At 40.3% G+C, this 27,297-nt stretch overlaps 1 protein-coding gene and 1 long non-coding RNA gene across 2 annotated transcripts in view; both read left to right on the top strand.

Moving 5' to 3' along the window:
- Window positions 1-27,297, top strand: part of LOC137642063 (uncharacterized) — a 55,609-nt gene that overhangs the window by 11,124 nt on the left and 17,188 nt on the right. The gene's annotated exons all lie outside the window — the stretch shown is intronic.
- On the top strand, window positions 21,019-22,361 carry LOC137642318 (dnaJ homolog subfamily C member 7-like; the record flags this gene model as incomplete). Its single annotated transcript, XM_068374821.1, has 1 exon — window positions 21,019-22,361. A coding segment is annotated over exon 1 (1,212 nt), but the record flags the coding sequence as incomplete, so codon positions are not given.

The raw sequence follows: 27,297 nt of genomic DNA, 5'->3' as shown, positions 1-27,297 counted from the left end.
TCTCTCTCTCTCTCTCTCTCTCTCTCTCTCTCTCTCTCTCTCTCTCTCCTCTCTCTCTCTCTCTCTCTCTCTCCCCAAACTATGTTATAGAGTCCCACAGTAAAGTCAAAAGATTAATCCTATAAACCATAAAACAAGAGAAATTACATAGAATAGTGTGCCCGAGTGTACCCTCAAGCAAGAGAACTCTAAACCAAGACTGTGGAAGACCATGGTACAGAGGCTATGGTACTACCCAAGACTAGAAATCAATGGTTTGATTTTGGAATGTCCTTCTCTTGGAAGAGCTGCTTACCATAGCTGAAGAGCCTCTTCTACCCTTAACCCGGGCCACGAAGCAAGGAGATGTCACTTTTCATCATGAGGAAATTAATGTTTCTACAAAGAACAATTATCATATTGATATAAAGATATTGTGTAGATGCACTCATATTATTATTATCATTATTATTATTACTTGGTAAGCTACAACCCTAGTTGGAAAAGCAGAATGCTATAAGCCCAGGGGCTCCAACAGGGAAAATAGCTCAGTGAGGAAAGGAAAACTGAAAATGAAATATTTTAAGAAGAGTAACAACATTAAATAAAAGGGAAGATAAACGTATCACGTAAATTATTAAATGAAATAATTTACTTCTTGTTTTCTAGTACAATTTATATATTTGTATTCGCTGTCTTTATAATGAATATAAAAAAGATTAGTTTTTTATAGTTTATATAGGCCTATTTATCACACTTTTGTTATTCTTAAAATATTTTATTTTTTCTTGTTTCCTCTCCTCACTGGGCTATTTTCCCTGTTGGAGCCCCTGGGCTTATAGCAGCTTGCTTTGCCTACTAGTGTTGTAGCCTAGCAAGTAATAATAATAATAATAATAATAATAATAATACAGTGATGCCTCAGGATACGAAATTAATCCGTTCAGGATGCGGTTTCGTATCCTGATATTTTCGTATCCTGAGTCGCGTTTTACATGTAAATAGCCTAATCCGTTCCATGCCTTATAAAAAGTCACCTTTTCTTTCATAAACACGCTAAACTGTAGTAATAAACATGCATTGCAGCCATTTCTATCATTCAATAATTAACACAACCGTTAAAAACAGCCTAATCCATTCCAGAAACCACTATGAGATTATTCAATAATGTACAGTACGTAGTTATAGCCAAGTTATCCCCCCCAAGCCCAAAGAAAACGGTCCGTTTTCTTTACTACGGTACGATACTGTATAAAAGTTACGGTACTGTATGTACGTAAAGCATTTAGATCAGTGAAGGTGTATTGTTACTGTACCTGTACGTACACCTAAATTAATGATTGATACTGTACCTGTACACTCTGAAAAAAAGGTTACAGTTAATTAGTGTAACAAAAAAGTTGAAACTTACCTTTTGAGTGAGACGATGTCCGATAGCGAAGTCGCGGCAGAGGAGGATGGCATAAGGCAGAAAACGTAACAAGTGACAGACTACGTACAGTAATTTACACACTTAACACATTAACACTTAAACTTTACAAAATAAAAAAAATGGCAGAAATAATTAACACTTAACATTACGTATGGAAAACTATAAAATGAAAGAAAAAATTACTTTAACACTTAACGGTAACATAAAACTTAAAATTGAATTTTTTTTTTTTGCCTTTTTATAACTTTACGTTTTTCTTATTTTCTAAATCTCTTCTACTTCTTCATCACTTTCTTTTTTCTGTTTCTTTTCTTTACTTTCACCTTCTACTTCTTCATCTCTTTCTTTTTTCTGTTTCTTTTCTTTACTTTCACCTTCGTCTTGGCCTACCAATACCGCTGGCCTCTTTAATAAGAAACTATCCATTGAAGCTTGTTTATGCCTACTTTTCAACACATTTCTAAAATGCGTTAGGCAAACGTCATTGCAGTGTTGAAGCGCACGGTTGGTATAAACTTTTTCTGGATGTTCCTTTTCGACGTAGTCTGCCATTTTATGGAAACATGCAAGAATTTCCTTAATGTCTGCCGTTTTCAAAGGTGCAACATCCTCCTCATCACCGCTAGAGAACTGCTCTTGAACATCACTCACTTGCATCGTCTCCAACTCCTTCAAGTCGTCCGTCGTCAACTCCTCGTGGTGCTCCTCGATAAGTTCATCGATATCTTCCGCGCTAACTTCCAGCCCCATGGACGTACCAAGATGTACGATGTCAGCCACCTCAGACTGCTGAATTGGTTCAGGATCGTCAACGATCTCGGCTTCTCCTCCAGGCTTCCCGAACCCCTCGAAGTCTCGTGCAGAGACAGCATCGGGCCACAGCTTCCTCCAAGATGAGTTTAGGGTACGCCTCGAAACTTCCTGCCAAGCGAGATCGATGAGTTTGAGGCATATCACGATGTTGAAGTGATCTTTCCAAAATTCACGCAGAGTGAGGTTTGTACTCTCTGTGACTTGGAAACATCTCTTGAAGAGATGCTTCGTGTACAATTTTTTAAAATTAGAAATAACTTGCTGGTCCATGGGCTGGAGGAGAGGGGTGGTGTTAGGCGGTAGATACAGGACCTTTATGAAGGAATACTCGGCCAGAAGATATTCCTCGAGGCCAGGAGGGTGAGCTGGAGCATTGTCCAACACCAGCAGACATTTCATAGGGAGGCGCTTTTCTTCCAAATATTTTCGGACAGTCGGACCGAAGCAGACATTCACCCAATCAATGAACAGTTGCCTCGTTACCCAGGCTTTTGCATTCGCCTTCCACATCACGGGAAGGTTCTCCTTAATAACTTTGTGGGCTTTGAAGGCTCGGGGATTTTCTGAATGGTACACCAGCAGGGGCTTTATCTTGCAGTCCCCACTGGCGTTTGCACAAAAAGCAAGGGTAAGCCTGTCCTTCATAGGCTTATGTCCGGGTAGCCTCTTCTCCTCCGCCGTGATGAATGTCCGACGAGGCATTTTCTTCCAGAAAAGCCCAGTTTCGTCGCAATTGAAAACTTGCTGCGAAGTGTAGCCTTCCTGCAGAGTCAACTCCTCGAACGTTTTAACAAAGGCTTCGGCAGCCTTCGTGTCCGAGCTGGCTGCCTCCCCATGCCGTACCACTGAATGGATGCCAGTCCTTTTCTTGAACTTCTCAAACCACCCACGAGAAGCCTTAAACTCTGGGGGTTCCTGCTGGGATGTTCCTTCTCCTGCTCCTTCTTCGGCCTGAGCACGCACGAGATCACCGAAAATGGCGGAGGCCTTCTGGCAAATTGTAGTCTCAGTGATGGTGTCTCCTGAGATCTCTTTGTCCTTGATCCACACAAGAAGCAGCCTCTCCATCTCGTCATGCACGTGCGTTCTCTTGTTGGAGAAAATAGTGACGCCCTTAGAAGGTGTTGCTGCTTTGATGGCCGCCTTCTGCTTCAGGATGGTGCCTATCTCTCTCTCTCTCTCTCTCTCTCTCAAAGCTTCGTTCGGTACACCATAATACAGAAAGTGAAAGCTATCAATCAATACATCTACCTTGAAAAAATAAGAAATATTTTGAAAATAAATGAGAGGATTTTCCGAACAAACTTAAAACCACTAAATGTTCACTAATCGAAAATGTCGGCCTACACTTGATACCTCATATAATACCTATTACAGTTTATAATTAGAAGGATCCCAGAAGCCACAAGCAGGACGTACAATGTATTAGAATCGGTGTGGCAATAAAGCAGGTCATTTACAGGCTCAAAAAAAAAAAAAGTCGAATTTGATCTTCAAATTTGACATGCCATCAACTGTTATAGGTTTAACCTGTTCCTTCTCACAGTCAAAATGACCATTGCCAACACTCTCCACCCCACAACCCCATTGCATGCCAACCTCGCTCCTTCTTATAGACTGAGCCAACTGCCGTTCCCCCACCCACTGAAGGAAACAGAGCTCTTGGCCTAAACAGAATGACAATGAAATACTTCACCATCATCACTATAAATGCTGGCCCGATTCTTCCATTTCATCGTAGAACAACAATGATCCCACATCTATTAACGTTACATAAGAACGATATATTGAAGTCGATCAATATTGATCAAAATACGAAATAGTGAAGGAATGAAAATGTCTTGGGTAGAGCCATAGCCTCTGTACAATGGTCTGTCACTGTCTTGAGGTAGAGCTCTTTTTACTTGAAGGTACACTCAGGCATACTGTTCTACCTTATTTCTCTTCCTCTTATTTTTTATATTTCTCTTCCTCTTATTTTTTAAATTTTTTTATAGTTTATATATGAAAGATTTATTTTAATTGTTAATTACTTCTCTTGTAGTTTCCTTATTTCCTTTTCTAACAAGGCTATTTTCCTTGTTGGAGCCCTAAGGCATAAGCATCCTGCTTTTCCAACTAGGGTTGTAGCTTAGCAATTGATAATAATAATAATAATAATAATAATAATAATAATAATAATAATAATAATAATAATAATAATAATAATAATAGGCTGGCGCATTGCTTGCAACATTGCATACGTTCAGGGATTGGACGAAACAACCTTTTGAACACAGAAACCAATTGCTCATTGCACGATGCAATATGCAAGGGATACAACAATAGCTGTATATATGTGAAGTTACCTGAAGGTAAAACCTCCTCAAAGTTGAATTATAATATTCAAAATCGTTGAATAAATAACTAACTCAGCATTATATTCCCTTTGCATTATTATTATTATCATTATTATTATTATTATTATTATTATTATTTGCTAAGCTACAGCCCTAGTTGGAAAAGCAAGATGCTATGAGCCCAAGGGCTCCAACAGGGACAAATAGACCAGTAAGGAAAGGAAATAAGGAAATAAATAAATGATCTGATAAACAATGAACAATTAGAATAAGATATTTTGAAAAGAGTAATTACATCAAAACAGATATTTCATTAACTATAAAAAGACTTACGTCAGCCTGTTCAATTCATAGGTAACAAATATATCTAATGAATAGGCTATTCAAATGCATAACATATCAGGGGCGTTTTCCTGTTTTTTTTTTTTTTGGGGGGGGGGGGGGCGGGGGGGGGGGGGGGGCTAAAGTTCGGAATGACACTGAAGGCGGAGCCGCATGTGGGGGGGGGGGGGAGGGTTTGGGGTCCCCCCCCCCCAGAAAAATTTTATGAGGAAACACCTTCAGATGCGATTTCCTGGCATCTGACAGCATATTGTATCGAAAACAAAATCATATTTTTGGAAAATTTTTATGTAACCAATTCCAATTTTTACACAATGACAATAATAAAATACCAATAGGCCTATATATATATATATATATATATATATATATGTGTGTGTGTGTGTGTGTGTGTGTGTATAATACTTGTGAGTAAGCAAAATCATGAACAAGCATATTTCTAATATAAACATACATATATGAAAGTCATGCCTGAGACCAGAAAATATACATATTAAAAGTGTAAGAATAATGTATAATTAATAATTCATAAGCTCTGAAATTATATAAAAGTATACATATATATATAAAGATATTATATATATATATATATATATATATATATATATATATATATATATATATATATATATATATATATCTATCACTAAAAGCCTCCAACTCATTCTAAAGGATGAAGCAATATGAAACTATCGCTCAATTCGGAAGAAAATTACTCACTCGACCGGACGAAATAATATGAGAATATCGCTCAATTCAGAGGAAGAACAGAGAGAGTTCCCAGTCCGAGTGCTCTTAAAGTAACATCATCATCATCATCATCATCATCATCATCATCATCATCATAATAATAATAATAATAATAATAATGATGTCACTTCTAGGACTGAAGTACGCGTAGGCCTACATATGCAGGCGTTTCCAGTCTACTGCAGGACAAAGGCCTCAGATATGAAATGCCTGGACTTTGGCCAGCTCTAATCACCAGGCTGGCCAACTGCAAATTGTTGATGGTGGGAGACTTTGGTCTGATCGCTCACAGCAAACCAACCTAGTATGGGGGGGGGGGGTCATGACTAGTATAGCTTTGCTGATCATGGCGATACATAAACCCTTTCACCACGTTAAAGTATCTCTGAATTTAGTAAATTTTCAGAGAGAGAGAGAGAGAGAGAGAGAGAGAGAGAGAGATGCTCAGAATGTATTGTTATATCAGAGAGTAGGTTAATATCAGCCAGCTTCCTTCCTTGAGCCTAAAGTGTCCCCAAGATTATAGATTACAAAGTTCACATTATCACCCTACATGGAATATATCTTTGGATCAATAACAACATTAGAATAGAGGTCATCATATATAAACAATGAAAAAAGATTTTTTATTGTCTTTTTTGTTTATTATAAATCCTCATATATGGCCAAGGCCTATAAGTAGAATGTCAGACAATAGATTGATGTTAAGAACAACAGAGTAGGTTCCTGGAGATTGCAAAAGAAGCAAGCGGGAATGGAAGGACATGTCTGAGGCCTTTGTTCCGCAGTGGATTATCAACGGCTAATGATGATGATGACATAGGCCTAGATTTTTCTTCCAGCTAAGAGAGTTTATTGAACGATTTAAAACCATTTTTCGTGAATTTGAATGATTTAAATAAATATTGTTTTGCAATAGGACTAATTTCAGAGCCGTTTTGCAGGTTCTTAAAAGCGCTATAAAGCTGTTCATTTATTTAAGCCTATTTCTTTCTTTCTCGGCATATATATATATATATATATATATATGTATGTATGTATATAGCCTAAAAATATAGCGTAAGAATGACAGGAAACCTGATGTTCAAATGCAAAAGAACCAAGGGCTCTTGTATTTGGCAGCCCTGTACTTATGGAAGGAGGTTTCTATACATTTTATAGGTACAGTAAACGTACAAAACCTACAGAGAGATACTTACAGAACAATGACGTTCCCATACCAGCTACCTGCGCTGTTATCAGATGTTTCCTCTTTAAACACTTGCTAGAGAGGGTCATTTCTAATGAATGGTAAATTTCTCTCTCTCTCTCTCTCTCTCTCTCTCTCTCTCTCTCTATATATATATATATATATATATATTATATATATATATATATGACTGCGTTTCTCCATCTTTTGACATACTGTATTGAATCAATTTCTAATTCATCATTGTTATATCATACAGGAGACTGCTCTCTCTCTCTCTCTCTCTCTCTCTCTCTCTCTCTCCCCAAACTATGTTATAGAGTCCCACAGTAAAGTCAAAAGATTAATCCTATAAACCATAAAACAAGAGAAATTACATAGAATAGTGTGCCCGAGTGTACCCTCAAGCAAGAGAACTCTAAACCAAGACTGTGGAAGACCATGGTACAGAGGCTATGGTACTACCCAAGACTAGAAATCAATGGTTTGATTTTGGAATGTCCTTCTCTTGGAAGAGCTGCTTACCATAGCTGAAGAGCCTCTTCTACCCTTAACCCGGGCCACGAAGCAAGGAGATGTCACTTTTCATCATGAGGAAATTAATGTTTCTACAAAGAACAATTATCATATTGATATAAAGATATTGTGTAGATACACTCATATTATTATTATCATTATTATTATTACTTGGTAAGCTACAACCCTAGTTGGAAAAGCAGAATGCTATAAGCCCAGGGGCTCCAACAGGGAAAATAGCTCAGTGAGGAAAGGAAAACTGAAAATGAAATATTTTAAGAAGAGTAACAACATTAAATAAAAGGGAAGATAAACGTATCACGTAAATTATTAAATGAAATAATTTACTTCTTGTTTTCTAGTACAATTTATATATTTGTATTCGCTGTCTTTATAATGAATATAAAAAAGATTAGTTTTTTATAGTTTATATAGGCCTATTTATCATACTCTTGTTATTCTTAAAATATTTTATTTTTTCTTGTTTCCTCTCCTCACTGGGCTATTTTCCCTGTTGGAGCCCCTGGGCTTATAGCAGCTTGCTTTGCCTACTAGTGTTGTAGCCTAGCAAGTAATAATAATAATAATAATAATAATACAGTGATGCCTCAGGATACGAAATTAATCCGTTCAGGATGCGGTTTCGTATCCTGATATTTTCGTATCCTGAGTCGCGTTTTACATGTAAATAGCCTAATCCGTTCCAAGCCTTATAAAAAGTCACCTTTTCTTTCATAAACACGCTAAACTGTAGTAATAAACATGCATTGCAGCCATTTCTATCATTCAATAATTAACACAACCGTTAAAAACAGCCTAATCCATTCCAGAAACCACTATGAGATTATTCAATAATGTACAGTACGTAGTTATAGCCAAGTTATCCCCCCCAAGCCCAAAGAAAACGGTCCGTTTTCTTTACTACGGTACGATACTGTATAAAAGTTACGGTACTGTATGTACGTAAAGCATTTAGATCAGTGAAGGTGTATTGTTACTGTACCTGTACGTACACCTAAATTAATGATTGATACTGTACCTGTACACTCTGAAAAAAAGGTTACAGTTAATTAGTGTAACAAAAAAGTTGAAACTTACCTTTTGAGTGAGACGATGTCCGATAGCGAAGTCGCGGCAGAGGAGGATGGCATAAGGCAGAAAACGTAACAAGTGACAGACTACGTACAGTAATTTACACACTTAACACATTAACACTTAAACTTTACAAAATAAAAAAAATGGCAGAAATAATTAACACTTAACATTACGTATGGAAAACTATAAAATGAAAGAAAAAATTACTTTAACACTTAACGGTAACATAAAACTTAAAATTGAATTTTTTTTTTTTTTGCCTTTTTATAACTTTACGTTTTTCTTATTTTCTAAATCTCTTCTACTTCTTTATCACTTTCTTTTTTCTGTTTCTTTTCTTTACTTTCACCTTCTACTTCTTCATCTCTTTCTTTTTTCTGTTTCTTTTCTTTACTTTCACCTTCGTCTTGGCCTACCAATACCGCTGGCCTCTTTAATAAGAAACTATCCATTGAAGCTTGTTTCTGCCTACTTTTCAACACATTTCTAAAATGCGTTAGGCAAACGTCATTGCAGTGTTGAAGCGTACGGTTGGTATAAACTTTTTCTGGATGTTCCTTTTCGACGTAGTCTGCCATTTTATGGAAACATGCAAGAATTTCCTTAATGTCTGCCGTTTTCAAAGGTGCAACATCCTCCTCATCACCGCTAGAGAACTGCTCTTGAACATCACTCACTTGCATCGTCTCCAACTCCTTCAAGTCGTCCGTCGTCAACTCCTCGTGGTGCTCCTCGATAAGTTCATCGATATCTTCCGCGCTAACTTCCAGCCCCATGGACGTACCAAGATGTACGATGTCAGCCACCTCAGACTGCTGAATTGGTTCAGGATCGTCAACGATCTCGGCATCTCCTCCAGGCTTCCCGAACCCCTCGAAGTCTCGTGCAGAGACAGCATCGGGCCACAGCTTCCTCCAAGATGAGTTTAGGGTACGCCTCGAAACTTCCTGCCAAGCGAGATCGATGAGTTTGAGGCATATCACGATGTTGAAGTGATCTTTCCAAAATTCACGCAGAGTGAGGTTTGTACTCTCTGTGACTTGGAAACATCTCTTGTAGAGATGCTTCGTGTACAATTTTTTAAAATTAGAAATAACTTGCTGGTCCATGGGCTGGAGGAGAGGGGTGGTGTTAGGCGGTAGATACAGGACCTTTATGAAGGAATACTCGGCCAGAAGATATTCCTCGAGGCCAGGAGGGTGAGCTGGAGCATTGTCCAACACCAGCAGACATTTCATAGGGAGGCGCTTTTCTTCCAAATATTTTCGGACAGTCGGACCGAAGCAGACATTCACCCAATCAATGAACAGTTGCCTCGTTACCCAGGCTTTTGCATTCGCCTTCCACATCACGGGAAGGTTCTCCTTAATAACTTTGTGGGCTTTGAAGGCTCGGGGATTTCTGAATGGTACACCAGCAGGGGCTTTATCTTGCAGTCCCCACTGGCGTTTGCACAAAAAGCAAGGGTAAGCCTGTCCTTCATAGGCTTATGTCCGGGTAGCCTCTTCTCCTCCGCCGTGATGAATGTCCGACGAGGCATTTTCTTCCAGAAAATGCCCAGTTTCGTCGCAATTGAAAACTTGCTGCGAAGTGTAGCCTTCCTGCAGAGTCAACTCCTCGAACGTTTTAACAAAGGCTTCGGCAGCCTTCGTGTCCGAGCTGGCTGCCTCCCCATGCCGTACCACTGAATGGATGCCAGTCCTTTTCTTGAACTTCTCAAACCACCCACGAGAAGCCTTAAACTCTGGGGGTTCCTGCTGGGATGTTCCTTCTCCTGCTCCTTCTTCGGCCTGAGCACGCACGAGATCACCGAAAATGGCGGAGGCCTTCTGGCAAATTGTAGTCTCAGTGATGGTGTCTCCTGAGATCTCTTTGTTCTTGATCCACACAAGAAGCAGCCTCTCCATCTCGTCATGCACGTGCGTTCTCTTGTTGGAGAAAATAGTGACGCCCTTAGAAGGTGTTGCTGCTTTGATGGCCGCCTTCTGCTTCAGGATGGTGCCTATCGTAGACGGATTCCGGCCATACTCCTTGGCGATCGCACTTAAACGCATGCCAGACTCGTACTTTTTAACGATTTCAAGTTTCGTCTCCATCGAGAGCATCGTCTTCTTCTTCTTTCCTTCGGCAACATTCTTGGGACCCATGGCTTCAATAATACGTAATATAATACACTACGTAACGTTATATACAGTCTATGTATAGTAAACACTAATACAGTACAGTGCACAGTAACGAAAGTTTATTAACGATAACACGTGGCGTACGAATGTACTGTATATTAACACAAAGTCAAACAAGCGAAAGCACACAACACAATGTCTGTTAACGATACCGCGGTCGGAACGAAAAGAGAGAGAGAGAGATGAACGCCCGTGCGTAGGCAAGCTGGGATAGTTGCCGACCAATAGGAAAGCAGGATCTTATGGCGTCAGCTAGCGTCTGAGTAGGGAGATAACCAATGGGTGAGCGGGAGGCTGTAAGTGAGTCTACCCAAGTTCAAAGTCTGGCGGCGCGCGCTTTTTAAAATTACTCTCGGCGAAGAGTTGGGATCTCATAAGGTTTTCGTATCCTGAAATTTTATCCGTATCCTGGGGCATAAAAATCTTCGAATCACTTTTCGCATCCTGAATTTTTCGTAAGCAGAAACTTTCGTATCCAGAGGTATCACTGTAATAATAATATTAATAATAATAATAATAATAATAATAATATTATTATTATTATTATTATTAATAATAATAATAATAATAATATTAATAATAATAATAAAAATAATAATAATAATAATAATAATAAATATAACTAATGCATTCAAGGTTTATCCAAGTCTTTTTGCTAGTCTTCTTCTCATTACTATTACTATTTGCTAAGCTACAACCCTAGTTGGAAAAGCAGGATGCTATACAGCGCAAGGGCTCCAACAGGGAAAATAGTCCAGTGAGGAAAGGAAATAAGAAAAAGCTAGACAAGAAGTTTAGGAACAATAATAACATTGAAATAAATCTCTTGTCACAGATTGGCAAAGAAACAAAAAAAAATAAACGTAAAAAAGGCTTCTCCTGTGATATTATTATTATTATTATTATTATTATTATTATTATTATTATAACTTACTAAGCTACAACCCTAGTTATAAAAGCAAAATGGCTATAAGCATAGTGGCTCCAACAGGGAAAATAGCACAGTGAGGAAAGGAAACAAGGAAAAATAAAATATTTTAAGAAGAGAACTACATTAAAATAAATACTTCATATATATATATATATATATATATATATTATAAAAACTCTGACGAAACAAGAGGAAGAGAAATAAGATAGAATCGTGTGCCCGAGTGCACCCTCAAGCAAGAGAACTCTAACCCAAAACAGTGGAAGACCATGGCACAGAGGCTATGGCACTACCCAAGATTAGAGAACAACTGTTTGATTTTGGAGTGTCCTTCTCCTAGAAGAGCTGCTTACCGTAGCTAAAGAGTCTCTTCTACCCTTAAGTCTCAAACCTGTATTAATGCTTTGACTGGTACTGATATTACAACGGCTCTTTGCATTCTTTGATTAAATTGAAAAATAAAGGCTCTGATAGCAATTGGCAGTGATACGCACTTGCAGTTCATTTATTTCCTTATTTCCTTTCCTCACTAGGCTATTTTCCCTGTTGGAGCCCTTGGGCTTATAGCATCATGCTTTTCTAAACCCGGGTTGTAGCTTAGCAAGTAATAATAATAATAATGATAATAATAATAATAATGATAATAATAATAATAATGATAATAATAATAATAATAATGATAATAATAATAATAATAATGATGATGATGATGATGATAATAATAATAATAATAATGATGATGATGATAATAATAATAATAATAATAATAGTGAGCTTTAATTTTTAGCATATATCTCATATGATACAACTAAATTTCTTATAATTTTTTCTATCTTCCCTTTATATATTTTTCCATACTTTTTAAAAGTATCGATACTTTAAATACTTTCCGTGAAAATCGAGAAAGATCTTAAATCACTTGGGTCCAGGTATAGGTCACAGCCAGGGTTGCCAGATTATTTCGACTGGATTATCGTACATGATCCTTAAAACTGTCGTTTTTTTTTTTTCAACCAAAATTATCGTACACACTCACACGCGTTGTTTACAGTTTACCCCTTTTCCTTTCTCGGGTATACAAGGTTTTCCGTTAATTTGATAACTCGCCGAAGTTCTACCATTTGTTTTATATATATGTATGTTTATATGTATATGTATATATATACATATATATATGTATATATATACATACATATATATATATATATATATATATGTGTGTGTGTGTGTGTGTGTATATATATATATATATATATCATACTTGGGATCGAACGCTAGCCCCTTCTAATGAAAGGCCAGGTCGAAACCAACCATGCCACGAGAGCCCATAAAAGGAAATCTTAACCTGACACTAATCTAGCTGTCCGAGGATTTACCTGGTGAGACATCAGTCTCTTTACCAGCGAGTTTTACTAGATTTCCCCGGGCCACCACGTGACACAATTGGTAGTAATTCATTCAAATTACCCCTAATGAGTCAATATGGATAAATATCAACACAACATCGTGTTCAAATAGAAATAAATTTCTACCTCATACTTGGGATCGAACGCTAGCCCCTTCTAATGAAAGGCCAGGTCGAAACCAACCATGCCACGAGAGCCCATAAAAGGAAATCTTAACCTGACACTAATCTAGCTGTCCGAGGATTTACCTGGTGAGACATCAGTCTCTTTACCAGCGAGTTTTACTAGATTTCCCCGGGCCACCACGTGACACAATTGGTAGTAATTCATTCAAATTACCCCTAATGAGTCAATATGGATAAATATCAACACAACATCGTGTTCAAATAGAAATAAATTTCTACCTCATACTTGGGATCGAACGCTAGCCCCTTCTAATGAAAGGCCAGGTCGAAACCAACCATGCCACGAGAGCCCATAAAAGGAAATCTTAACCTGACACTAATCTAGCTGTCCGAGGATTTACCTGGTGAGACATCAGTCTCTTTACCAGCGAGTTTTACTAGATTTCCCCGGGACACCACGTGACACAATTGGTAGTAATTCATTCAAATTACCCCTAATGAGTCAATATGGATAAATATCAACACAACATCGTGTTCAAATAGAAATAAATTTCTACCTCATACTTGGGATCGAACGCTAGCCCCTTCTAATGAAAGGCCAGGTCGAAACCAACCATGCCACGAGAGCCCATAAAAGGAAATCTTAACCTGACACTAATCTAGCTGTCCGAGGATTTACCTGGTGAGACATCAGTCTCTTTACCAGCGAGTTTTACTAGATTTCCCCGGGCCACCACGTGACACAATTGGTAGTAATTCATTCAAATTACCCCTAATGAGTCAATATGGATAAATATCAACACAACATCGTGTTCAAATAGAAATAAATTTCTACCTCATACTTGGGATCGAACGCTAGCCCCTTCTAATGAAAGGCCAGGTCGAAACCAACCATGCCACGAGAGCCCATAAAAGGAAATCTTAACCTGACACTAATCTAGCTGTCCGAGGATTTACCTGGTGAGACATCAGTCTCTTTACCAGCGAGTTTTACTAGATTTCCCCGGGCCACCACGTGACACAATTGGTAGTAATTCATTCAAATCCTCGGACAGCTAGATTAGTGTCAGGTTAAGATTTCCTTTTATGGGCTCTCGTGGCATGGTTGGTTTCGACCTGGCCTTTCATTAGAAGGGGCTAGCGTTCGATCCCAAGTATGAGGTAGAAATTTATTTCTATTTGAACACGATGTTGTGTTGATATTTATCCATATTGACTCATTAGGGGTAATTTGAATGAATTACTACCAATTGTGTCACGTGGTGGCCCGGGGAAATCTAGTAAAACTCGCTGGTGAAGAGACTGATGTCTCACCAGGTAAATCCTCGGACAGCTAGATTAGTGTCAGGTTAAGATTTCCTTTTATGGGCTCTCGTGGCATGGTTGGTTTCGACCTGGCCTTTCATTAGAAGGGGCTAGCGTTCGATCCCAAGTATGAGGTAGAAATTTATTTCTATTTGAACACGATGTTGTGTTGATATTTATCCATATTGACTCATTAGGGGTAATTTGAATGAATTACTACCAATTGTGTCACGTGGTGGCCCGGGGAAATCTAGTAAAACTCGCTGGTAAAGAGACTGATGTCTCACCAGGTAAATCCTCGGACAGCTAGATTAGTGTCAGGTTAAGATTTCCTTTTATGGGCTCTCGTGGCATGGTTGGTTTCGACCTGGCCTTTCATTAGAAGGGGCTAGCGTTCGATCCCAAGTATGAGGTAGAAATTTATTTCTATTTGAACACGATGTTGTGTTGATATTTATCCATATTGACTCATTAGGGGTAATTTGAATGAATTACTACCAATTGTGTCACGTGGTGGCCCGGGGAAATCTAGTAAAACTCGCTGGTAAAGAGACTGATGTCTCACCAGGTAAATCCTCGGACAGCTAGATTAGTGTCAGGTTAAGATTTCCTTTTATGGGCTCTCGTGGCATGGTTGGTTTCGACCTGGCCTTTCATTAGAAGGGGCTAGCGTTCGATCCCAAGTATGAGGTAGAAATTTATTTCTATTTGAACACGATGTTGTGTTGATATTTATCCATATTGACTCATTAGGGGTAATTTGAATGAATTACTACCAATTGTGTCACGTGGTGGCCCGGGGAAATCTAGTAAAACTCGCTGGTAAAGAGACTGATGTCTCACCAGGTAAATCCTCGGACAGCTAGATTAGTGTCAGGTTAAGATTTCCTTTTATGGGCTCTCGTGGCATGGTTGGTTTCGACCTGGCCTTTCATTAGAAGGGGCTAGCGTTCGATCCCAAGTATGAGGTAGAAATTTATTTCTATTTGAACACGATGTTGTGTTGATATTTATCCATATATATATATATATATATATACTTATATATATATATATATATATACTTATATATATATATATATACTTATATATATATATATATATATACTTATATATATATATATATATATACTTATATATATATATATATATATATACTTATATATATATATATATATATGTATGTATATATACAAATATATATATATATATATATATATATTTATATATATATATATATATATATAATCAGCCGTTACTAGTCCACTGCAGAACAAAGGCCTCGGAGTTTTTTTTTATCCACTTGCGTCTGTTTATGGTCTTTCTAGGTCAGGTTATCCCCGCAAATTTCCTTAGTTCGTCAATCCATCGTCTTCTCTTCCTTCCCCTGCTTCTTTTGTAATTATTAGGGACCCATTCTGTTATATCTTATGTGAGAGAGAGAGAGAGAGAGAGAGAGAGAGAGAGAGAGAGAGAGTCTAGTTGCTGACTGTATCATTTGAAGGTAAATAATTCCTTAAGACAAATTGAATACTGACATAACATGACTTGTCATTGCTTAAATTGATCAATTGTAGCAGAAGCGATAATAAATAATAAGGGAATGAGGACGCAAGACGAATTTAAATAATCATCACAGACACACACACACATTATCATCTTAGAAATATCCAGACAAAGGCGTCTTCAATTGGACGCAAATGACGAAACTACAAAGATCATTTTAATATCTTTTTAAATTGACCAATCTGACTTTTTATCAATCAGCTTTTTTCATCTGCAAAAATTCAAGTTTCCTTACCGACAAAGAGATGTACGTAAAGGCAATCAATTCTTATTACTTTCCTCTCTCTTTGACCAATATTTATCATTGTTTCTTCTTATTCCCCCTTCTTTCAATCCCTATCTTTTCCTGTATCCCAATTCTTTGCTTGAACTCGGTCGTAAAAACATTGGCTCGCTTTTTCCCACGGTCTGAGGGGGGAGGGGGAGGAGAAGGCCTCCTGTCAATCAGCTGGTTTGGGCGTTAATGAAATTACTGCTGTTGCAAAGAATTGGGATACAGGAAAAGATAGGGATTGAAAGAAAGGGCATAAGAGGAAATAATGATATATATTGAACGAAGGGAGAGGAAAGTAGTAAGAATTGAAAACCTTTACGTTCAACTCTATCTCGGTAAGCAAACCTCAATTTTCGCGGATTAAAAAGTTGACTGAAAATGTCAGATTGGCCAATTTAAAAAGATATTAAAATAATCTTGGTAGTTTTGCAATTTACGTCCTATTGTAGACCATCTTATCTGGATATTTCTGTGATAATAATGTGTGTGTGTTTGTCTGTGGTGGTTATTTAAATTTTTCTTGTGTCCTCATTCCCTCATTATTCATTATCGCTTCTGCTACAATTGATCAATATAAGCAATGACAAGTTATGTTATGTCAGTATTCAATTTGTCTTAAAGAATTATTTACCTTTAGATAATACAGTCAGCAACATCTCTCTCTCTCTCTCTCTCTCTCTCTCTCTCTCTCTCATGAAATATAACGGATGGGTCCCTAATTATCTCAAAACCAGCAGGGAAAGGAAGAGAAGACGATGGATTGACGAACTAAAGAAATTTATAGGCATAAACTGATATAGAAAGACCAGGAACAGACTCGAAGTTAAAAAAAAGTCCGAGGCTTTTGTTCTGCAGTGGACTAGTAACGGCTGATATATATATATATATATATATATAAAGAGAGAGAGAGCGAGAGAGAGAGAGAGAGAGAGAGAGAGAGAGAGATGGACGTTACTTTCTGCGAATAAATGGAAATGAAATATGACGTGAATGCTCTCTCTCTCTCTCTCTCTCTCTCTCTCTCTGTTACGCCGGCCATTAGACTAAATTGTCCTGTCTTCCGCTGGAGACACTTTGAAGACCCTATCGAACAGACACATTTGGGATTTCTCTTCTCTCTCTCTCTCTCTCTCTCTCTCTCTCTCTCTTACACTGGCCATTAGAATAGGAAAGAATTTCCATAAATGGATTGAAAACGAACGAATAATTAAGGAATGAAATCCTTGGAAAAGAACAAAATCATCTACTGCGAAAGATTTCTCCTGTTTTCCGCCTTACTTTCCTTTTGTTGTTGTTTTTTAATTCCTTTCTGTACTTCTTTATCTTGTGGATTCTCGGACGTTTTACTCGTTTATGTATGTATGTATGTAAGTATGTATAAGAAAATTATTATACACTATTCTCTCTCTCTCTCTCTCTCTCTCTCTCTCTCTCATACTTGAAGACATGTGAACTCCAGTTGAAGACAAAAGAATTTGTGGTGTTCTCTCTCTCTCTCTCTCTCTCTCTCTCTCTCTCAGTCCTCAACTTGCTTTTTTTTCTTAAAAATAATGCTAAATTCAGGAAAGGTTTCGGTAATCATAAATATGGTTTTTCAAGTTTTGAAAGCATTTGGCGTGACTTTTGAAATGGAGGCAATAAAGAAAGCGGTAGGAATTCTCCTTAACGGAGGATGGCAATGGCGATCAGCTCTGGAGGAAGAGCTAGACTTGTGCGACGCGGCGCGTCGGAACCTGCAGGATTACAGGACCCAAAACAGGATATGGCGGCACCTGCAGGATTACAGGACCCAAAACAGGATATGGCGGCGCCTGCATTCTGCCCTTGGGTACATTGGTTTATCGAACCTAGTTAGGTACGAGGAACCGAACTTGTCACCCTGCGACAGAACTCTGGTGGGCCTGGCGAGGGACATTGTCGGCGGCGAAGCAGTGGAGAAGGATGAAATTCTCCGTTTGGTCGACCAACATGTCCTTTGGCCGAAGATGGCCTTGCTCTCTGGCACAGCTGCCTTTGGCACTGCTGCCGTCGGAGCATTTTTCTTTTTCAGGAACCTGTGTGGAAGAAACGGAAAAGGAGGAGAGACTGTGAGAGATGAAGAGCTTTTGCAGAATCTTCTCGAGCAAATCGGAGAAACTACCCAGGAAGAGGGCGAGTTTCTTCCAGCTGAAGGAATGTTCCAGGAAGAGGGTGAGTTTCTTCCAGCTGAAGGAATGTTCCAGGAAGAGGGTGAGTTTCTTCCAGCTGAAGGAATGTTCCAGGAAGAGGGTGAGTTTCTTCCAGCTGAAGGAATGTTCCAGGAAGAGGGTGAGTTTCTTCCAGCTGAAGGAATATTCCAGGAAGAGGGTGAGTTTCTTCCAGCTGAAGGAATGTTCCAGGAAGAGGGTGAGTTTCTTCCAGCTGAAGGAATGTTCCAGGAGTGGGGTGAGTTTCTTCCAGCTGAAGGAATGTTCCAGGAGTGGGGTGAGTTTCTTCCAGCTGAAGGAATGTTCCAGGAGTGGGGTGAGTTTCTTCCAGCTGAAGGAATGTTTCAGGAAGAGGGCGAGTTTCTTCCAGCTGAAGGAATGTTTCAGGAAGAGGGCGAGTTTCTTCCAGCTGAAGGAATGTTCCAGGAGTGGGGTGAGTTTCTTCCAGCTGAAGGAATGTTCCAGGAGTGGGGTGAGTTTCTTCCAGCTGAAGGAATGTTCCAGGAAGAGCTGGAAGAGGGTGAGTTTCTTCCAGCTGAAGGAATGTTCCAGGAAGAGGGTGAGTTTCTTCCAGCTGAAGGAATGTTCCAGGAGTGGGGTGAGTTTCTTCCAGCTGAAGGAATGTTCCAGGAAGAGGGTGTTTCTTCCAGCTGAAAGAATGTTCCAGGAGTGGGGTGAGTTTCTTCCAGCTGAAGGAATGTTCCAGGAGTGGGGTGAGTTTCTTCCAGCTGAAGGAATGTTCCAGGAGTGGGGTGAGTTTCTTCCAGCTGAAGGAATGTTCCAGGAGTGGGGTGAGTTTCTTCCAGCTGAAGGAATGTTCCAGGAAGAGGGTGAGTTTCTTCCAGCTGAAGGAATGTTCCAGGAGTGGGGTGAGTTTCTTCCAGCTGAAGGAATGTTCCAGGAAGAGGGCGAGTTTCTTCCAGCTGAAGGAATGTTCCAGGATGAGGGCGAGTTTCTTCCAGCTGAAGGAATGTTCCAGGAAGAGGGCGAGTTTCTTCCAGCTGAAGGAATGTTCCAGGAAGAGGGCGAGTTTCTTCCACCTGAAGGAATGTTCCAGGAAGAGGGCGAGTTTCTTCCAGCTGAAGGAATGTTCCAGGAGTGGGGTGAGTTTCTTCCAGCTGAAGGAATGTTCCAGGAGTGGGGTGAGTTTCTTCCAGCTGAAGGAATGTTCCAGGAGTGGGGTGAGTTTCTTCCAGCTGAAGGAATGTTCCAGGAGTGGGGTGAGTTTCTTCCAGCTGAAGGAATGCTCCAGGAAGAGGGTGAGTTTCTTCCAGCTGAAGGAATGTTCCAGGAGTGGGGTGAGTTTCTTCCAGCTGAAGGAATGTTCCAGGAGTGGGGTGAGTTTCTTACAACTGAAGGAATGTTCCAGGAAGAGTTCCAGGAAGAGGGCGAGTTTCTTCCAGCTGAAGGAATGTTCCAGGATGAGGGCGAGTTTCTTCCAGCTGAAGGAATGTTCCAGGAAGAGGGCGAGTTTCTTCCAGCTGAAGGAATGTTCCAGGAAGAGGGTGAGTTTCTTCCAGCTGAAGGAATGTTCCAGGATGAGGGCGAGTTTCTTCCAGCTGAAGGAATGTTCCAGGAAGAGGGCGAGTTTCTTCCAGCTGAAAGAATGTTCCAGGAAGAGGGCGAGTTTCTTCCAGCTGAAGGAATGTTCCAGGATGAGGGCGAGTTTCTTCCAGCTGAAGGAATGTTCCAGGAAGAGGGCGAGTTTCTTCCAGCTGAAGGAATGTTCCAGGAAGAGGGCGAGTTTCTTCCAGCTGAAGGAATGTTCCAGGAAGAGGGCGAGTTTCTTCCAGCTGAAGGAATGTTCCAGGAAGAGGGCGAGTTTCTTCCAGCTGAAGGAATGTTCCAGGAAGAGGGCGAGTTTCTTCCAGCTGAAGGAATGTTCCAGGAAGAGGGCGAGTTTCTTCCAGCTGAAGGAATGTTCCAGGAAGAGGGCGAGTTTCTTCCAGCTGAAGGAATGTTCCAGGAAGAGGGCGAGTTTCTTCCAGCTGAAGGAATGTTCCAGGAAGAGGGCGAGTTTCTTCCAGCTGAAGGAATGTTCCAGGAAGAGGGCGAGTTTCTTCCAGCTGAAGGAATGTTCCAGGAAGAGCTGGAAGAGGGTGAGAGTTTCTTCCAGCTGAAGGAATGTTCCAGGAAGAGCTGGAAGAGGTCGAGTTTCTTCCAGCTGAAGGAATGTTCCAGGAAGAGGGCGAGTTTCTTCCAGCTGAAGGAATGTTCCAGGAAGAGGGCGAGTTTCTTCCAGCTGAAGGAATGTTCCAGGAAGAGCTGGAAGAGGGTGAGTTTCTTCCAGCTGAAGGAATGTTCCAGGAAGAGTTGGAAGAGGGTGAGTTTCTTCCAGCTGAAGGAATGTTCCAGGAAGAGCTGGAAGAGGGCGAGTTTCTTCCAGCTGAAGGAATGTTCCAGGAAGAGCTGGAAGAGGGTGAGTTTCTTCCAGCTGAAGGAATGTTCCAGGAAGAGCTGGAAGACGGTGAATTTCTTCCAGCTGAAGGAGCTTTCCAGGATGAACTGGAAGATGAAATCGATCTTCCTGCTGAAGAAGAGGAGAAGGAATTAGATGATGATGAGGAGGAAGAGGAAGAGGAAGAGGAGGAGGAGGAGGAAGAGGAAGAGGAAGAGGAAGAGGAAGAGGAAGAGGAAGAGGAAGAGGAGGAATTCAATGAATTCGAAAATCTGAAAAATCGTGAATCCAACGATTTATCAAAAACACTGGAAGAACGAATGGAAGAAGCAGAAGAGGAAAGACCAGTAACTCGTCGAAACGTCCTGGAATCTGAGATGGATCGTTGTATACACAATGAAGACTTTGAGTTGGCGTTAGTTTTCCTAAGAGTTGTCCTTAAAGATTTTGACGACGTGTTGGAATGCCGCGTGAAGGAGCTCAGATGTTTGATGGCATTGGGCAGATGGGATGAGGCCCAGAACGTTTTAGATGAGCTGCCCGATGAACACAAAGAAAACTCGTATGTAAAAGTGGAATCTGCCATATTTTGTGCAAGTCACTGTGACTTTGAGGAGGCTGAAAAAAATTTGGACGAAGTTCTGAAGGAATGCCCAAATCACCCTAGGGCACTCAAAGCACGGGAGTTCCTGCAGCGGCAGATATTATGGAATACGATTCCCTCGATGATAGACAACTCTGAGTTTGATGCTGTCTTAAAAACAATTTCGCGCTGTCAGAAGCTAGAGTCCTTCTTCCCCTGGGCTCGCGCAGAACTGCCTCAATTGAAAGGGAATATCTTGTGCAAGCTTCGACGGCTGGAAGAAGCTCGCGAATGTTTCCTGAGTGCTCTTGCTATTGACGAGACAGATCCCGAAATTAGATTAAGACTCGGTCTATGCTACTTATTAGATGGAAAATACAGAGATGCAATTGCTCTATTTGAGCAACTGGACGAAGAGGAGGAGCTGCAAGAAGACTTGGTTTATTATGCCGAGGCACTGGAAAGAATGGAAATTCATGGATGTCCTTTCCAAATAATAGGTGTTAAAACAGACGCTTCCCAGAAGGAAATAAAAAAAGCCTACAGGAAAATGGCACTCGAGTACCATCCTGATAAGTGCCATGGGTCTGACAAAGACCAACGGGAAGTACATGAGATCATGCAACATATCAACTACGCAAAAGATCTTTTAACTGATAAAGAGAAGAGGGAGGAATACAACGATGTAAGAAAATTTGTCAAAGATTTTACAGATAAACTTTTCGAAAATCCAAAGATGCAAGAATGGTTGGATGAAGATGAATCAGATGAATGGGATTATGAATATGATTCCGATGCTGATGAGGAGTATGATTTTAACTCTGATGATGATTATCTAGTTGATGAGGATACTATGTTGATGGAACATTCATATGAAGATATTTCAAGTTATGAAGGAGACGAAGAATTAGAGGAGGAGGAGGAAGAGGAGGAGGAGGAGGAGGAGGAGGAGGAGGAAGAGGAGGAGGAGGAGGAAGAGGAGGAGGAAGAAGAGGAAGAAGAGGAAGAAGAGGAAGAGGAGGAGGACGAAGAAGAAGAAGAAGAGGAAGAGGAGGAGGAAGAGGAGGAGGAAGAGGAGGAGGACGAGGAAGAGGAGGAGGACGAGGAAGAGGAGGAGGACGAGGAAGAGGAGGAGGACGAGGAAGAGGAGGAGGACGAGGAAGAGGAGGAGGAGGAGGAGGAGGAAGAGGAGGAGGACGAGGAGGAGGACGAGGAAGAGGACGAGGAAGAGGAGGAGGACGAGGAAGAGGACGAGGAAGAGGAGGAGGAGGACGAGGAAGAGGAGGACGACGAGGAAGAGGAGGAGGACGAGGAAGAGGAGGAGGACGAGGAAGAGGAGGACGAGGAAGAGGAGGAGGACGAGGAAGAGGAGGACGACGAGGAAGAGGAGGAGGACGAGGAAGAGGAGGACGACGAGGAAGAGGAGGACGACGAGGAAGAGGAGGAGGAGGAGGACGAGGAAGAGGAGGAGGACGAGGACGAGGAAGAGGAAGAGGAGGAGGACGAGGAAGAGGAAGAGGAGGAGGACGAGGACGAGGAAGAGGAGGAGGACGAGGACGAGGAAGAGGAAGAGGACGAGGACGAGGAAGAGGAAGAGGACGAGGACGAGGAAGAGGACGAGGACGAGGACGAGGACGAGGACGAGGACGAGGAAGAGGAGGAGGACGAGGAGGAGGAGGACGAGGAAGAGGAGGAGGACGAGGACGAGGAAGAGGAGGAGGAGGAGGACGAGGAAGAGGAGGAGGAGGACGAGGAAGAGGAGGAGGAGGACGAGGAAGAGGAGGAGGAGGACGAGGAAGAGGAGGAGGAGGACGAGGGACGAGGAGGAGGACGAGGAGGAGGAGGACGAGAAGGAGAAGAAGGAGGAGGAGGAGGAGGAAAAGGAGGAGGAGAAGGAGGAAAAGGAGGAAAAGGAGGAGGAGGAGAAGGAGGAGAAGGAGAAGGAGGAAAAGGAGGAGGAGGAGGAGGAGGAGGAAAAGGAGGAGGAGGAAAAGGAGGAGGAGGAAAAGGAGGAGGAGGAGGAAAAGGAGGAGGAGGAAAAGGAGGAGGAGGAGGAGGAGGAGGAGGAGGAGGAGGAGGAGGAGGAGGAAAAGGAGGAGGAGGAGGAGGAGGAGGAGGAAAAGGAGGAGGAGGAAAGGAGGAGGAGGAGGAGGAGGAGGAGGAGGAGGAGGAGGAGGGAGGAGGAAAAGGAGGAGGAGGAGGAGGAAAAGGAGGAGGAGGAGGAGAAGGAGGAGGAAAAGGAGGAGGAGGAGGAGGAGGAGGAGGAGGAATTCAATAAATTCGAAAATCTGAAAAATCGAGAATACAACGATTTATCAAAAAAACTGGAAGAACGAATGGAAGAAGCAGAAGAGGAAAGACCAGTAACTCGTCGAAACGTCCTGGAATCTGAGATGGATCGTTGTATACACAATGAAGACTTTGATTCGGCGTTAGTTTTCCTAAGAGTTGTCCTTGAAGATTTTGACGACGTGTTGGAATGCCGCGTGAAGGAGCTCAGATGTTTGATGGCATTGGGCAGATGGGATGAGGCCCAGAACGTTTTAGATGAGCTGCCCGATGAACACAAAGAAAACTCGTATGTAAAAGTGGAATCTGCCATATTTTGTGCAAGTCACTGTGACTTTGAGGAGGCTGAAAAAAATTTGGACGAAGTTCTGAAGGAATGCCCAAATCACCCTAGGGCACTCAAAGCACGGGAGTTCCTGCAGCGGCAGATATTATGGAATACGATTCCCTCGATGATAGACAACTCTGAGTTTGATGCTGTCTTAAAAACAATTTCGCGCTGTCAGAAGCTAGAGTCCTTCTTCCCCTGGGCTCGCGCAGAACTGCCTCAATTGAAAGGGAATATCTTGTGCAAGCTTCGACGGCTGGAAGAAGCTCGCGAATGTTTCCTGAGTGCTCTTGCTATTGACGAGACAGATCCCGAAATTAGATTAAGACTCGGTCTATGCTACTTATTAGATGGAAAATACAGAGATGCAATTGCTCTATTTGAGCAACTGGACGAAGAGGAGGAGCTGCAAGAAGACTTGGTTTATTATGCCGAGGCACTGGAAAGAATGGAAATTCATGGATGTCCTTTCCAAATAATAGGTGTTAAAACAGACGCTTCCCAGAAGGAAATAAAAAAAGCCTACAGGAAAATGGCACTCGAGTACCATCCTGATAAGTGCCATGGGTCTGACAAAGACCAACGGGAAGTACATGAGATCATGCAACATATCAACTACGCAAAAGATCTTTTAACTGATAAAGAGAAGAGGGAGGAATACAACGATGTAAGAAAATTTGTCAAAGATTTTACAGATAAACTTTTCGAAAATCCAAAGATGCAAGAATGGTTGGATGAAGATGAATCAGATGAATGGGATTATGAATATGATTCCGATGCTGATGAGGAGTATGATTTTAACTCTGATGATGATTATCTAGTTGATGAGGATACTATGTTGATGGAACATTCATATGAAGATATTTCAAGTTATGAAGGAGACGAAGAATTGGAGGAGGAGGAGGAGGAGGAGGAGGAGGAAGAGGAAGAGGAAGAGGAGGAGGGAGAGGGAGAGGAAGAGGAGGAGGAAGAGGAAGAGGAAGAGGAGGAGGAAGAGGAAGAGGAGGAGGAAGAGGAAGAGGAGGAGGAAGAGGAGGAGGAAGAGGAAGAGGAAGAGGAGGAGGAAGAGGAAGAGGAGGAGGAGGAGGAGGAGGAGTAAAAATTTAAAATCCGCAGTAGAGGAAATTCTCATTTATATCAATGAATTTATGCTCAGAGACTTCAATATTAGTTTAGAGCTACTAAAGGACAAGTTAAAACATCTTCTGACTTAGATGCCGAGCTTAAAGGAAGTTTCCAGCAAGTGCTCAAGAACCCAGTTTAAGAGATACCTGGAATACCCTGAAGGATTTGCTCTGCTGAGGGAAAAATCTTCGCTTTTTCTAGTATGCTCTGTTCCCTGGTGGGGTCGTACAGGGGCTTCGTCAGGTGAACAAATGGTCAGATATCTAGATCTATTCTTTCGGATACTAACCTTCGGGTGGTTCTGATGGAATAACCTAGAAGACTGGCTCTGCAGAGGGAAAGAGCGGAAATTCTTCTAGTAGGCAGTCAGGTCCTTCTAGGAGAGACCAAAGAAATTAGGCTGGGGAAAGAGCTAAATCTTTTTGAAGGAGATATGTCTGGATATTATTAAAAATGAGGAGAGAAAAGAGGATTCTAGGAACATTGTCCACGAGTGCTTGAGAGGTAGAAGACATGTATCAAGGTGCAAATGGAAAGGCATCTAGATCAGTAGCAGAAAAATATGAAAAATAAAGAAAAATTACCCCCCACCACCAACAAAAACAAAACAAAAAAGAAGTAGCTTAGAGGGGAAGCTGCTATGAAAAAAAAAAAAAAAAAAAAAAAAAAAAAGGAAAAGGAAGAAAAAACTGCAGCAGCAACAGCTTAGAGTGGAGGAGAAGGAGCAGAAGCTGAATAGAAAAATAAAAAAAAAAAAAAGAAAAATAAGAAAGAAAAAGAAAAAAATATATATGAATATGCAAAAGAAGCTTGAGAGTGGAGGAGAAGGAGCAGGAGAAGCTGCAAAAAAAAAAAAAAAAAAAAAAAAAAGAAAGAATAGAACTGCAGAAGCAGCTTAGAGTGAAGGACAAGGAGCAGGAGAAGCTGAGGGCTGTGAAAAAAAAACATAAATGAATAAATAAATAAAATAAAATAAAAGAATAAAACTGCAGAAACAGCTTAGAGTGGAGAAGGAGCAGGAGAAGCTGCAAGCTGTAAAAAAAAAAAAAATTAAATAAAAAAATAAATAAATGAATAAAACTGCAAATAAAAAAAAATAAAATAAAACTGCACAAGCAGCTTAGAGTGGAGGAGAAGGAGCAGGAGAAGCTGCAAGCTGCAAAAAAAAATAAAACTGCAAAAAAAAAGAATAAAACTGAGCAAGCAGCTTAAAATGGAGGAGAAGGAGCAGGAGAAGCCACAAACTGCAAAAAAAAAAAAAAATAACTATTAATAAAAAAAAAATAAATAAAACAGCAAATAAAAAAAATAAAATAAAATAAAACTGCACAAGCACCTTAGAGTGGAGGAGAAGCTGCATGCTGCAAAAAAAAAATAAATAAATAAATAAAACCTAAAAAAAAAAAAATAAAAATAAATAAATAAATAAAACTGCAAGCTGCAATAAAAAAAATAAAATTAAAACTGAAAAAAAAACAAATTAAAACTGAAAAAAAAAAAAAATTAAACTGCACAAGCAGCTTAGAGTGGAGGAGAAGGAGCAGGAGAAGCTGCAAGCTGTAAAAAAAAGAATAAAATAAAAAAATAAAGAAAAAAAAATAAAAATGCACAAACAGCTTAGAGTGGAGAAGTAGGAGCAGGAGAAGATGCAAGCTGCAAAAAAAAAAAAAAAAAATAAAACTGCCAAAAAAAAAAAGAATAAAACTGCACAAGCAGCTTAGGGTGGAGGAGAAGGAGCAGGAGAAGCTGCAAGATGCAAAAAAAGAAAAATAAATAAATAAAACTACAAAAAAAGAAAAAAAATAAATAAAACTGCACAAGCAGCTTAGAGTGGAGGAGAAGAAGCTGCTAGCTGCAAAAAAAAAAAAAAAAGAAAAAGATAAATAAAACTGCAAAAAAAAAAAAAGAATAAAACTGCACAAGCAGCTTAGAGTGGAGGAGAAGAAGCTGCTAGCTGCAAAAAAAAAAGAAAAAGATAAATAAAACTGCAAAAAAAAAGAAAAAGATAAATAAAACTGCAAAAAAAAAAGAATAAAACTGCAAAAGCAGCTAAGAATGGAGGAGAAGGAGCAGGAGAAGCTGCAAGCTGCAAAAAAAATTTAAATAAAATAAAACTGCGAAAAAAAAAAAAGAATAAAACTGC

This window comes from Palaemon carinicauda, chromosome 6 (genome assembly GCF_036898095.1).
Source record: "Palaemon carinicauda isolate YSFRI2023 chromosome 6, ASM3689809v2, whole genome shotgun sequence".
NCBI classification, from domain to species: Eukaryota; Metazoa; Arthropoda; class Malacostraca; order Decapoda; family Palaemonidae; genus Palaemon; species Palaemon carinicauda.
This window is presented reverse-complemented; position numbering and strand designations above follow the sequence as displayed.